Source organism: Halichoerus grypus, chromosome 15, assembly GCF_964656455.1.
Source record: "Halichoerus grypus chromosome 15, mHalGry1.hap1.1, whole genome shotgun sequence".
Taxonomy (NCBI): Eukaryota; Metazoa; Chordata; class Mammalia; order Carnivora; family Phocidae; genus Halichoerus; species Halichoerus grypus.
Genome location: NC_135726.1, coordinates 33,030,775 through 33,044,960, shown reverse-complemented (window position 1 = coordinate 33,044,960; position 14,186 = coordinate 33,030,775). Strand labels below are relative to the sequence as shown.

General features: G+C 55.8%; 1 protein-coding gene across 3 annotated transcripts in view; it reads right to left on the bottom strand.

Moving 5' to 3' along the window:
- Positions 1–327: 327 nt before the first annotated feature.
- The window catches only part of ZNF423 (zinc finger protein 423), a 324,559-nt gene continuing 310,700 nt past the window's right edge, over positions 328–14,186 (bottom strand). For all 3 annotated transcript variants that reach the window (XM_036106326.2, XM_036106327.2, XM_036106329.2), the window contains exon 8: positions 328–1,025. In XM_036106326.2, coding sequence (XP_035962219.1) covers positions 996–1,025 — 30 coding nt within the window. In that variant the 3' untranslated portion in view covers positions 328–995. The remainder of the gene's footprint in view (positions 1,026–14,186) is intronic.

The following is a 14,186-nucleotide window of genomic DNA, read 5'->3' as shown; positions in this document are numbered from 1 at the left end:
GGGTTAACCACTTAACCATCTGCATGCAGAATGTGGGAAAGCCATCCCCAGGGGGAGAAACAAGGAAACATCATGGATAAGCCCACTTACCCTTGAGCTTCAGTTTCCCCCATCCACAAATGAAAAGATCAGTCTTTCATCTTTAAGGGTTCCTTCTGTTTTGACTTCTGTGGCCACTGCCCACCTGATCCAGACTGCGTGTGTTAGGTTACTAGGTGTCCTCTTTCCCAAGGGAGGCTGGGTCTATCATGTGCAGGTTCCCACCCTATGGGTGACCACAGCCCCCCACAGAGCCCCAGGCTGGGGAGGAGAGAACCAGGCAGCCGATGCTAATCGCATGGATTCCCTTTATTGAACTGTACTAGTAACTGCAGTCAGATTAAGTCACATTTAAAAGCAGACCATCCAGTTGCACTGAAACCGATTATATTCATTACATAGTTTTAATCACTGTCCGGTGAACTGGCAAATCCAATCAAAGCATTAGTCTTTAATTAAAAAATTAAAAGGAAATATTCAGACAATAGCCAAGCAATCACATCACGATGCACAATTACCTAGAATTGCAATTAAAAAGTAGTTAACCGAAGGGGGTAAAAGAAAAACAAGAAAGAAAAAAAAAAAAAAAGAAGCAAAGGAAAAAAAAATCACACTAATCCTTTTTTAAAAACTATCAATATAATACATGAAGGAACAAAGGACAATAGCCTCAAAAAGCGGGTTTCTCTAACTCTAGAAATGTAGTCTTCGGCGGAAACTCTAAAAGCACACTAGCTGTAGCAGGACAATAAAAAATACTGAGCATGGAATACTTTTAATCTCTGCCATTAATATTCATTTCCAGCTGCTTATAATAGCAGCGCCTCATGGCCAAATCATTAGAGTTTTACATCTGGGTTGCAAATGACACTTTGATTGGATGTAATGTTCAAATGGCCCTCCCCACGGCGTCTCCGGCAAGCCTTCTGCGGAGAGGTGTCCTGTCGAGCGGTCCCTCACTGTGCGTGCTGGCTCATCGTGTGGTTCTGCAAAGGCGAAGAAAGGAGACACGCATGAGGGCAGAAGAATGGAGAGCAGGCCCATCCCCTCCCACTCAGTGCATTTACACTGGGAGCCACAGAAAAGCGTCTCAATTATTACAACACAAAATGCAACCAGGAAAAAGTGCTCGGGGGACACAGCTGCCAAGACGCCACGTTGATCTGGGGCTCAGGGACGGGTTCCTGTTGCTGCCAACCTGGGCTCTCTAGAAATTGTGTTTTTAAAGACCGTTCAGGTCTTACCATGGGGACTGGCTCTAGGGAAGGCAAGGGGGGGTACGTGCAAGGAGGTGGGAGGGTGGGGAGGGTGGCAGGAATTAAAAACATCCTTGCTCACCTCTCCCGTCTCCCTTTCGCTCTGATGATTAGGAGGATATTATATCTGATCGCCTGCAGGCTTTCCCCAGATCCCCCTCTCAGTCCTTCCTGGGAGCTGCTCTGAGCTGCGTGGAGGGCGACAGCAGATGTGCCACGTAGCTCTCCGGCCAAGAGACACCCGAGTGGTCCAGACGTGCGGAGGCAGTGGGCGGCAGTGCTGCCTGGGCCGAGGCCGGGTCACCCAGCAGGGAGGGCGCTGAAGGAGGCAGCCTGCTCCGGCCAGAGGAGTGTGCGGTTTGCCCGAATCCGCCTGGGCAGCCGGGGCCCAGGTGGGACCCCCCGCACCCCGCCCCCCTGCCAAGCGCGTCCCTCTCACCGCAGCCCACGGCTTCTCTTCCCTCGTGCCAGCCCGAGCAGGCCAGCCGTGTTGACCTGCTTTCAGAGGAACCAGTGGCCTGGGGCTGGGGGTGGGATTTGGCCTCCAAGAGGGATTTTGTTTCTTTTCAGTGGTCCCTGTTCTAAATCCAGACCCATCTCACCAAAGCCTCAGGTAACCTTCAACCTCATGCCACCTGGAGAAAGGAAGCAAAATCCACCCAGGGTAGGGGAGCCCTGCTTGGGAGCAGCATGGGACCTCCAGTCACGAGGAGCGAGGTCCCCGGGGCGGGGGGGGGGGGGGGGGTTCCTGACTCCTCTGGGGCTGGGAGCCACCGGGCTGCAGATCTGCCCATGACCACCAGAGGTCAGACGTGGCGCTGCGTCTCTCTCCCGGGCTCCCGGTCGAGCTGGGAGGGCCACCAGAGGATGCCCGATGGCCGCCGCTTTGCCGGGGAGCCTGGAGCCACCCCCGCTCCGTGGCCCAGGGCCCCTGGGGCAGGCTCTTCCCACTGTCGGCCCTGCTGCCGCCGCCGTGGTGATGTCACCACCCCCCGCGGCAAGCTCATCGCCCTGTCCCCACACAGCAGGTGCCTGCTGATGCCCGCAGCACAGAGCGCCAACCACCGCTGTCCCCTTTCCTTGGGCTCCTGGGTCCAGGCCCCATGGCTGACGCTTGGCCAGCACACGTGCTGTGTGCGCTAGAGGGACATCTCTTTCAATCCTCACAATAGCCTTACAAGGTAGGACACGGTAAGATGAGGAAATAAGGCTGAGAGAGGCTCCATTCTGGTTCAAGGTCATCCAGCTGGGAATCAGGCGGGGTGGAACCAGGCAACTGGAATCCAAGAAAGCCAGGGCCTTGGGCGAGAAGGCAGGCTTCGCAGCACCCTGCAGCTCATGGGCATCCCAGTCCACAGATCATCCACACTCCACACCGGGCATGAGGACAAACTCTGCCGGCGTGGCCTGGCACCTCAGTGGGGGTGCCACGGACCCAGAGGCACAAGGCAGGTTGTCTGAGGCCACAGATGGGATGCGGCGGTTGCCATGGGAACGCCCCCCCCTCCAGCCGAGGCACCTCTCCCCACACTTAGGCAAGCACAGGCAGCCAGTCCTGCGGGGAGCCAGACCCACCCTACAGCCAAGCAAGCATCCACCTAGCCTCCGAGCCTTTGGTGATTCAGTTCTCACCTCCTCTCTCCTCCCTCCCAGCCAAGCCACGCTTGAAGTCCTCTGGGCACCCAGTCCTTTGCCATCCCTCCCTGCAGCCCTCGAGGCACTCCCGACCCCCCTGCCACCCATCTACGTGCCTCCCAAGTGCAAGACGAGCGTCGTCTGCTGAACTGCAGACAGGAGGGCTCCACCTCCCTTCTCGGCCCCACAGTGCTTGGCCCGGGGCTGGGCACACGATGCCCTGTGGTGACATGGCAGGCACAGTGCCCAGCAACGACTGGGGGTCTCACTCTGCCACCCTGCCAACAGCCGGGCAATTACCAGTGCTGAGTGTGGTCAGCTCCGTCTTCATGTAGGGGGGAGTGGGGAGGAGGACGGGGAGGAGGGAAGTTAGGAGGATAAACATATACAGGTCCACAAATGGTGGTTCCTGGCACAAAGTAGACCCATGCAAATATCTTTTAATGAATCAGTGGAAGGGTAAATGAATGACTCAGTGCCCGGGTAGGATGTGTGGAAGGGGAGGGGGCGTACTGAGCAGAAGGCACGGCACAGACAGAGGTACGGAGGCTCGAATGGGCCTGGCAAACGCAGGCACCGGGGGGATGACCCCAGCAGAGGTCACATGGCAGGCTGGGAGGGGTTTAGACCCGGGTGGTGGAGGCCCGGGGTGCCCCTGAGTGTGGACCGCTCCATGAGCAGCAGAAAGCCAGAGATGGCATTTGATCTCTACAAAACCCTCAAGGACCACCCACCACCAACACGGTGAAAGGGGGGTATCCAGGGATCTCTGGATAATGAAACAGCCTTTTGCCAGGATGCCAAGAACAGGGCCAGTATAACATCCGTGGTCCACACTGGCTCATCCACGGGCTACTGGCATAGAAATCCAGGAGGCGGGAACCTATGCGTAGGCCCACGGGTCAGGGAAATAGGAGAATAAACGCCACTTCTCAGGTGAAAACAACAGTGGGCCTTTCCTCTTAAGGAGCAGTAGCAGGTAGTTCTTCAGTTAGACTCAAGAAAGAACTTCCCCAAAGAGAGTTCTGAGACAGAAGGGTAAAACTTCCTTCCCTAAAGTTCTACAAGAACAAAAGCCCAGGATGTCACAGCAGATGGAAATGTCAAAACTTGATGCCCCAAGGGGGCCGGGCACCAGAATTCATTCAGCACTGCGTTATTAACTACCTGCTGGATGCTCTTCTCTGGGCCGGGCACAGTGCAGGGTAGGGGAAGACTCCAGCTGGGCCCAGCCCTCTCAAGGGGCCCGATGAGGGGAGGGGGGACTCAAGACACACAGACACCCAAACGTTTGTGCAGGATTAATGGTGCAGATGGTGGTTCAGCGAGAGAGAACGGCCCATGCCACCCAATAAGTGTGAGTGTGGTGGGGGGCGCCGAGGAGGCCAGGTGTTCGGCCGGGGAGGGCATCGGTTCCTCCACAGGCTGAGGGCACAGTCGCTGGAAGGGCAGAGGGGGTGGCGGGGACCCGTCACCAGGACTCACCAATCACCCTACACACCTGCGTGCTGAGCGGCTCCTGCCAGAGCCACCGCCGATCGGCACAGTTGAATAAACCCCAAGACCCGCGGCTCCTACCCCGCGGCTCAGAGCTGTGGTTCGAGGGGCGGGGGGCTTCATCAAGCCGTCTTCAAGAGCCCCGTCCACCCGCGTGGCTCTCACAAGGGCATTTGGCTTAATGTCTATTTCTCTATTTATGCCTGTGCTATATTTAGCCCCTTCGGAGAAGGAAGAAAATCGTTTTTTAAAGATACTACCAACCCTGCAGATAAACACTTTCCCAGCACCATAAAGGCTGGGGGTGGGGTGGGGGTGGGAGCCAGGAAGGACTGGAAGGTGCCCGGGGGGGGGAGGCCTGGCATCCACAAGGGCCTCTCCGCCTGCCAGGGAGACGCAGGTGTGGGCCGAGAAGCAGGTGAGAAAAATAAAACGGGGGGAAGGGAGGGAGGGATGGGGGTCCTGGTTTGCGGCTGAGGTGCACTCACTCAGCAGAGTGCACGAGGCTCTCGGGGAGAGAGGTTTCTGCTAGGACCTGTTTCGGGGGCCTAGGCCTGGCGCACTGGGCCACAAGTCAGTGATGGGCGAGGGGGTGTCGGGGGTCCTGCTGAGATCTCTCTCAGTGCGAGTGGTCAGTTGTCCGCGGAGCCCTCAGGCCACGGAGCCCTTTGTCCCAGGTCTGCATTCAGTTACATGACCGTTCATTCATTCAACAAACCTTCACCGAATCCCTCCTGGGTGACGGCCACCATGCTTGGAGCAGGGCATGCGGCAGCAACATGACCCCGAGCTAGAGCCCAAGCCAGGGCGTGTGTTGGGCACAGAGGGAACATGCGAGGAGCAGGGAGCCCGTCGCTGGACCTTCCTTCCCAAATCACTGACACACGCTTGAATGGGCCAGCCAGAGGTTCTGGCCTGGTCCCATTCCGGTTTCACCCAAACCAGGAGGCATCCCTGCCTCAACCCAGTCTGCGCCTCACCACCATCACATCACGCACCCACGTGTGCAGCAGGGCGCCCCTCCCTCGTCCGCCACGGGGGTTTCTTCTTGAGGTCCTGGCTCTGTGTTCCGTCCCTTGACCTGGGACGCTGCCTGTCTCCCTCTGACACCACCCACCACAGCGTCAAGCAGGGGAGACCAGAGGTGCTGGCCAGCGGCCGGCCTGGCAAACCCGGTCTGTGAAGCAACAGAAGACTTCTCCGCACACCCCAAGGGGCACAGACCCAGACCAGAGAGGTCTCTGCGAGGTGCGTCCCTCTCGGAGAGCACTCTTAGCTGCCCCTCCGGGGCCCCAGCTCCTTGGAGGACAAAATGCCCGTGAAGTCCTAGCACCACTGCCCTGGGTGCTCACAAGGAGGCAGCGAGCCCAGGTGGCCTGAGACAGTGGTGTTCTGGGTTTGAATGCTGACTGCTGCTTGATAGCCATGTGGCCTTGGGCAAGTTCCTTGACCTCTGGGGGTTGGGGGAGGGGTGGTAATAACAGAGCCCTCCTCCTCAGAGGCCCTGAGGACTCAGGAAATAGTGCATGGACACCACCACCACCACCCCCCCCCCCCCCCCCGGGCCTGGCCAAGAGGAAGTGCTCCATAAATGGTGTCCCTGAGCGTCTTCCTGAGCAGACAGGCAGCTCCGTGAGGGAAGGGCTCTCAGTTCCCTCCTTGGATCCCGGACCCGCTTGGCACCACACATGGTTCAGGGCTTGCAGTGGGAGGCGCACGGAGGTCTGATGGTCTGAACACTGTGCCTCTCCCAGCTCCTCCTCTAAGGGCCGGCAAGATCTCAGGAGTGCTCCAGATGTCCCCCTCCCCACAAGCCCCTGGCTGCAGCCTCAGTACCCCCAACTCACTGCTCTCCCTCCCCCGCCCCAGGGGACAGAGTGAGGTATCTGGTGAGGAGGGGAGGCGCTTGGAGACTCCGTGGGGGAGGGAAGTATGCACTCATCCATGTATTCACCCACTCATTCACTCATTCCTTCCACAGCTATTCACAGAGTCCCCGGATGTCAGGCCCCAGCTGCGCACTGGCATGAAGAGTTCGAGGCTCCAGCCCTCTCTCGAGGAGCTCACAGTTCCATGGCGGGGGAGACCCTCACTCTCGAGGGGCACCAGAGAAGGACTGGTCCCAGGGCTTGGCCCTTGCATCCCTGGCAAATTAAGGGTGCAGGAATGCTTAGCAACCCCCCGCCCAGAATGTTCCATCTGCCCTCCCCTACAGAACACACCTGGCTTCACCTTGACCCCACCTCACCTCCCTCTGGTTCAAGGTGGGGAAAGAGGCTGCGGTCAATGCCCTTTCTCCCCACTGCCCACCGCTAGGCCACTCCTGGGTTCTCGAGAAGCTGGCTTTACAAACAGTTTTCTCCAGGAGCACGGACCAAGTCCAAGAACCTGCCTTAACCATGGGAAGATGTTCCCTCTGCTTCCAGGGGAAAAGGTAGAACACTTCAGACTAACACTGCAGCCACGTTCCAGCTAAGCGGGATTCTGTTGTTTGGTCGTTTAACAAACACGGAGCCTGGCCCCATGCAATGCAGTGGGCATCAGACAGAGAGAATAAGGCCCATCCTGGCCACTGACAAGCTCCTGGCCAAAGGAGGGGGTGACATTTCACAAAAAGGGACTTTGGAGAGAGGACTTCTGACTGGTAGGTGCTATGGCTTGGTTAGGCTTTGCATCAGGGTGTGTGTGTGTATGTGTGTGTTTGTGTGTGTGCGCGCGCGCGCATGTGCGCGCACGAACACAGAGACAGTTCTCCAAGGAGGATGACCACCCCCCCGCCCAGAGAAGCACATGGAGGCGCCAATGATGCTGATAATGATCACAGCTAACATTTACCCTGTGCTCACTGTGCGTCAGGCACTGTTCTCACCCCTTAATTATATTAACTCTTGAAACCTCACAACCACCCCGGGAGTGAAGTACGATGATTATCCCTATTTTACAGATGAGAAAACTGAGGCAGGCAAATGGAGAGCGTCGAGTCCTGCAGCTGCTGACGGCTGTGTCAGATCCTCACCCATGCAGTCTGTGTGTAGAGCACGCTCTTACCCACGGCGCTGTTCTGCTTGTGAAATGTGGAAAGCACAGCATATGCTGAGGGAACAATGAATAATTCAGCTTGGCAGAAACACAGGGTATGTGCCATGGAGACAAGCCTGGAAAGGAAGGTGGGGGCCTTATTGATGAGACTCCGTGATGCGAGACGAGGCAGCTCGCCCTTAAATCTGGGCCATGGGGAGCCATCGAATGTATTTGAGCTGTGGAGTTACACGAAAGGCAAGGAACGGGGCGACGCTCGCACCTCCAGCCAAAAAGGTGTACCAGCAGGGCCTTCGTGCTCCCCACCTCCCTTGGCTCCCTTCCCGCGTTCCACCTCCCTTTTGCCCCCCAACACTCAAGTTATACATTTCCCTTTGGGGAGGGTAAAGACGCAGGCAGCCCTGCTTCCCTCTCTGCTGTGTTATCACCTGGGCAGCCCCTCTCTGCTAGTGAGCACTTATTTTTAGAAGCATTTGACAATCGTCCAAAGGTCTAAGACGAACAGATGGCCTGTCTTAAAGGCTCGTATGTTCGCTAGTTTGCACTTCTGACAAACGGTAAGCGCACTCAAGAGCACACCATAAACAGCACTGAATGAATACTCAGAACACAATTTAGCTAATGCACGTCATTAAAATTAGGAGTGAGTGATGGCCAAGGTTCCCTCTAAATGCCTGCCCGGTGATGCAGCCACTCCCCTGGGGGGTCCAGGCGATGACGTGTGTGCGCCCCGCATCCCCCCCACGGCCCCCACCCAGCAAGCCAGCATGGACACGGATGGCACAGAAAGCTTGGCCATGTGAAGTGGCACACCTCCTTGGCATCGGGGTCCTGGGTGAAGCTAGTCACCCATGGCCCGGGACACAGCCCTGGCACGTCCTCGGAGGCAAAAGCAGCTCCCTGCGTGTTCCAGGATGTGTGCGAGGCTTCCCCAGTCCTGTCTCCCAGACAGCGACACAGGCTGTTGTCTGTCAGTCTAGAGCAGTGGGAAGTGAGCGTCGCACCCGCTTAGCCGGGGAAGTCTGTCTCTTGGGTGAGAGCCTCCATTCATCCGGAACTCCTGGCCTGCAGGGAGATTCCAACTTCCAGGGAGCAGCAGGGTTGGCTTTGGGGGGATTTGCTGCTTTCTTGCAGAACCAAGAGCAGAAGCAGACTCAGGGCCCTCAAAGTCCCCTGGGGGCATGTGAGGAGGAGCTGTAGGACCCAGATGGCTTCTGTTGGAGGTGTCCCCAGAGGGGCTGACCACTGGGTTTCTGCAGCCCCTCTCTAACACCCCTCTCGCCAGTGCCCTGCAGCACCCAGAACACAAAAGACCCCAGCAGGTGGCCTGGCCAACGACCAGTTCCACGAGTGCAAGAACATCTTCCTTCGAGGGAAAATTGAGAGAAAAGGTTGTCCTGGGGGAAAAAAAAAAAGCCCAGTGAATTCCCAAAGGGGTAGGTTCCATACTGCTGTGCTTTGGAAATAAAACCCACTGGAGAATAGATTATAAGGAGGGAACCTGCAGCCTTCTATTGGGAGCCCAGGCCGTAAACAGGCTCCCATTCGGAGTCACCCAACAAAAGAGGGAAATGAATAATACCCGTCTGGAGGGACAGTAGACTGGGGGCTGGGGGGGCACACCTCAGACTGCAATGCGCCCAAAGCATCACTGGCTAGCAACCGGGCGACTTCAGGTAGCGGCCGCGTGAAAGAAAGCGGGAGTTTTGTGGCCGTGTCACATCCGGGCTGCTGAGAGATTTGCCCCACCTCAGCAACTGAGGCCACCCTGACCCCGAGTCCTGCATTAATTTGCTGCCACCAATGTTGCCATTTCTCCAAAGGGAGGCGGGGGGTCCCCCGTGGCTGGGGCCCTCTGGGTCGGGACTTAGGACTGAGAATCAAGGATTCTGGCTGTGGTGTGTCAGGTGACCGTAAGCCCCGGTCTCTGGACCTGGGTTCCTTCCCGGTGGGGACACCGCCTGTGTCACTGGAAAGTCCATTCCAACCACGTCAGCCAAGCGCCTGCCCAGAACCAGGCCCTTGGGGTACAGTTCATCTCAAATATGTATTACAATATGCCCTCAAAGAGCCCGAGTCCGACCCCCTGCAGCCTGATGCGGTGGGGCAGGGATCCAGTGCGCACACCACCTCGGAGCCTGAGGAGAGATCAGCCAGATCTGAGACTCCACTGAAATGGCTCTGGGCCAACAGCTTTCCAAGACCGGAGAGGGGTCTTTCTCCCCACCTCAAAGCACATCTGGGAATCAAAGACCACACACAGAACATTCTGGGAAGACTGAGGCATCCCATCCGCGGAGGCACCAAACTCACTGCAAATGTAGCCGTACAGAGAAAGAGCAGCTGACGTCCAGGAGACCCAGCTGCGGTGGGCAGGGCGCCTCTGACCGTGTGCAGCCAGCCCGGACAGGGGCCTCCTGCTCAGGGGCCCGGCGCTGTCGAGTCCACCCTGCAAGCGAGTGCGGCCCAGGCCAGGAGCAAGGCAGTAAGGTATGGTGGGGGCGGTGTCATCCCAAGAACCCAAGCCTTGTTGGAAAGGGGCAGTCCTCCTCACATCCAGTCTAGAAAACTAGATTAAAATATATATATATGTGTGTATATATATATACATATATATATATATGCATATATACATATATATATATATGTATATATATATACACATATATATATATAGGTGACTCAGTCAGTGAAATGTCCAACTTGATTTTGGCTCAGGTCATGGTCTTAGGGTCGTGGGATGGAGCCTTGCGTTGGGCTCCATGCTGAGCGTGGAGTCAGTTTGAGATTCTCTCTCTCCCTCTCCCTCTCCCTCTCCCTCTGCCACTCCCCCTCCCTCTCTTAAAAAAAAAAAAATATATATATATATATATATATATATATATATACAATGTCTCAATGTTTAAAGCACAATGCAGGCCAATCAAAAAAGGTTTGCAGGTTGAATCCGCCCACAGGCTGCTAGCTTAAGGCCTCTCATATTTTGTGGGAACCTCACGATGCCCCAAACATTTTCTAGCACACTGGCCGGGCTGACGCCCAGGGCAGGAGTGAAGGTAGGGGTAGTGATATCACACGGACCATCATTTAGGGTCCTCGCCCAGGGATAGGACTAGGAATGTAACTTGCACGGTTACATTCCGAAGAAGAGGAAGGAGAGTAGAAGATGAAGTTGGGGCCACCTGGCCCTGCATGTCCTGGGTGTGGCCCCACGTGCAGCTGAACGTTTCCCAGTGAGCCAGGTGCTAGCGAACCAGGGAAATCACCTTCCCCAGAGCCACACAGGAGCCCCAAAACGCCAGCTCGGAGAGGGGGACCAGGCAGCCCTCCCTCAACCACTCCAAGAGGCCAGCCCAAGGGTGCCCTTCCCACCCACTGAAGAGTCTAGATAATTAGCCCCTCGTGCCTTCCTTTCTCCCAAAGAACTTAGGAATCCTCCCACCTGTCACCCACTGACCATAACCCAGGCATTGTGGGGGATTGTCCCTTGGGGTGCTTGTGAATGCAACATGGTACACAGAGCCCATCTTACTTCCCACACTTGCACACACCTACACACACACACACAGACACTTCACAGTCACAGACACACACTCACATACACACTCACTCACAGATACCCTACAATCAACCTACACACACTCATGGATAACTCACAATCACACACACATATACACAATGCACACACATGCACACACTCATGGATAACTCACAATCACACACACATACACAGTGCACACACATGCACACACTCATGGATATCCTAGGTACAGACTCAGTCACTCCCGCATACCCCACAATCCCATGCGCATACACACACTCACGGACACCCCACAAACCCCCCACACACCTGTACACACACATTCACAGACACACACACACACACACACACACACAGACCTTACACTGACAACGTGCTACAAAGTGATTCAGGGGTTGTTAATTTTGGCATTTCGTCTCCCCCCGGTGCGCAATGGACCCGTCCACACCACACCACCACCAGGACCCCTCCGGAAGCCCCCACCTGCCCACGACCCGGGTTCCCTCCAGGCTCCCTCTCCCTGGCAACAGAGTGCCCATGAGAGGTACAGTCCGGGCTCTCTCCTCAAGGGGCAGGGATGGGGGGGCAGTTCTGCTTACTCACCTAGCGGGCCCCCACCACACCTAGAACTCTAGACCCCTGGCCACAGTCCTGCCAGAGCTCCCCAGACCTCCTTCTTCCTGCTCCGCAAATGGGCCAGCCACTCTCAGCCTCTCGTGGCCGTTCTCGCTGCCCGGCTCGCCCCCCCCCGTTTCCCAGCACCCCCCATCTGATCTCCATCCCCTCAGAAAGGCCTTGCCACCTACTCAACAAGGGGCCACCCATCCCGGCGCAGCTCAGTCTGCATCTGCACAGCTGTCCTTCTAGCACTTTCCTCAACCTGCAAGGTCCCGGCTGTCTCCAAGCCATGGTAATGCCCTCACCAGGCCGTGCGCGGCAGGCAGGGAACCCATCTCTCAGTTCTCTGCCGATCCCCCCACGTGGGCTCAGAGCCTACGCTTGCTGAAAACTCCGCGAGCGTTTCTGAGAGAACAGCCGGCAAGCGAGGGGGGCGAGGGGGGCGAAGAGAAGCTTCCACTGACAGGGTCAGGGAGCGAAGAAGAAACAGAGCTGCCCCCTCTCCCGCGCCCCCTGCCCCGCCCTGCCCAGGGCATGTTACGATTTTTCTTAAAAGCGGAGAGATCCTTTGAAGACGTTATGCTAAGTGCAACGAGCCAGTCACAGAAGGACTAATACTGTATAATTCCACTTCTGTGAGGTTCCTAGAGTAGTCAAATCCGGAGAGACAGAAAGTCGACTGGTGGTTTCCAGGAGCTGAGGGGAAGGCGGAGTTCAGTGTGTAGTGGGGACAGAGTTCTGCGGAAAACTGTCCTGGATGGTGCGGATGGTCACTTAACAACGTGAGCGGACTTAGAGCCACGGACGTGTTCACTCGAAAATGGTGAAGATCGCAAATTTTTCCTTATGTGTATTTTGCCACGATTAAAAAAAAAACAAAACTGGTTGGGATCCTACAGGCTCGGAGGGCAGGTGGGCAGGTGGGCAGGTGGGCAGGAGAGAGGGCACATTCTACAGAAAGAGCCAAGGCGCTCAGGGCCGGTCCTGAGTGCTGCCCTCACAGCTCGGGCTCAAGGCTTGGAAGCTGGGAGTTACACAGACTGCAGCAGCGAGACTCAGCCTGTGGAGGCCTCGGTGGATGGTGGGGGCTGGAAGCTGCGGCAGCATCCAGGGGACATGTCACCTGCCAAGGGATGCAAGACCTTCTCTGCCTCCGTGCTGTACCAGGCTTCCCCTGCAGTGACTGAGTCTACGCCATGGTCAATGGCACGGCTTCCAGGACCCAGCCACGTTAGGACAGAGAGCCTCTGGAGAATGCACAACCCGGGGCTCTTGCCCCTGAGCACAGGGGCCTGAGGCCTCCCGCGAAATCATGTCATGAGGACTGGAGCTTTGACAGCTTTCAAACCTTGCTGGATGGAAGTCTTCCCTGTTCTGTGCTTGGGGAGATGGGAGGGTAAGCATGAGGCGCACCTACAGGCATTAAATATTTTGTCACGTTGGAAAAAAAAAAAAGAGGGAGACAATGGTTCCCTTGAATGTTTCTGAAATCTTTCCAGGCCTTTCCAACTTGAAATTTTTATTCATTAAAATTGGATGAGAAAACCCAGCTCTACATATAGTCATAGTATTCTACAAGCCAAAAATCAGGACAAATAGCCAATAGCTGCAATGGAATACTTGAAATCAAAGCTGTCCTGGAAAATAGGTCACACGGTCACCAATTATACAGAACACATATGTTCAGGTCCCTAAACTAACCCAATGCCTTTAGGTTTTATAAATGATATTTTAGGACTTTGATCATGTCCGTTTCTACTTTCCTCCAAATTTTTGCTAAAAGGGAAACTTTCCTGCATCATTGAAATTTCTAGAAAATTAACCCCCATGGATGGACAGCTGTTCTGGCAGATATTCTGAGGGCCCCTTCAGAAAACATGGCCCATCACCACCCCCCAAAAATGGCTTCTGGAGCCTACATGGCCCAGCTCCCCTTACTGACGGACCCCCCCCCCCCCGCCCAGGCTGCAGGGCCAGAACTTCTGAAGGTGGACCTAATTTGCTGTGATGAATTGTGTGCATGCCCCAGCGATCAAAACTGCAGCTGAGACCGATTATATTTAATAATTGCAATGGTTCTTGTGGAAACACATGGGTGTATACCTTTGCACACTCGAAGAAGTCCAGCCTGGCACAAAGCAAAGGGCAAATGTGATCCCTGACACCCAGAATGGAGGGGCTGTCCACTCCTCAGGAGCTGGGCCCACTGATGGGGCTGAAGAACACTGGGGCCCAGCCTGCAATGCCTTGTCTGCCCTTCTCATCTGCACTCAGCTTCCAACCAAACTGTGGGCACATCATCACTACCCACACACCGGCCCCACCAGGACCACATGGGTCTGTTCTATACCTTCCTTCCCACCACCAGGCAGAACTCTCTGGTTTCTGGGAGGCAAACCAAGAATCATCTGTATCCCCAGTCTGTCCCATCCCTCTCAATTCACCAGAAGGGTGTGTGTGTGTGTGTGTGTTCATATGCAGTTTTAGGGTAGAGGGAGAGGTGGGTAGCAGGTAAGCATGGAATTAAGAGTACATGAGGAAGGTGTCATGAAAATAGTGTA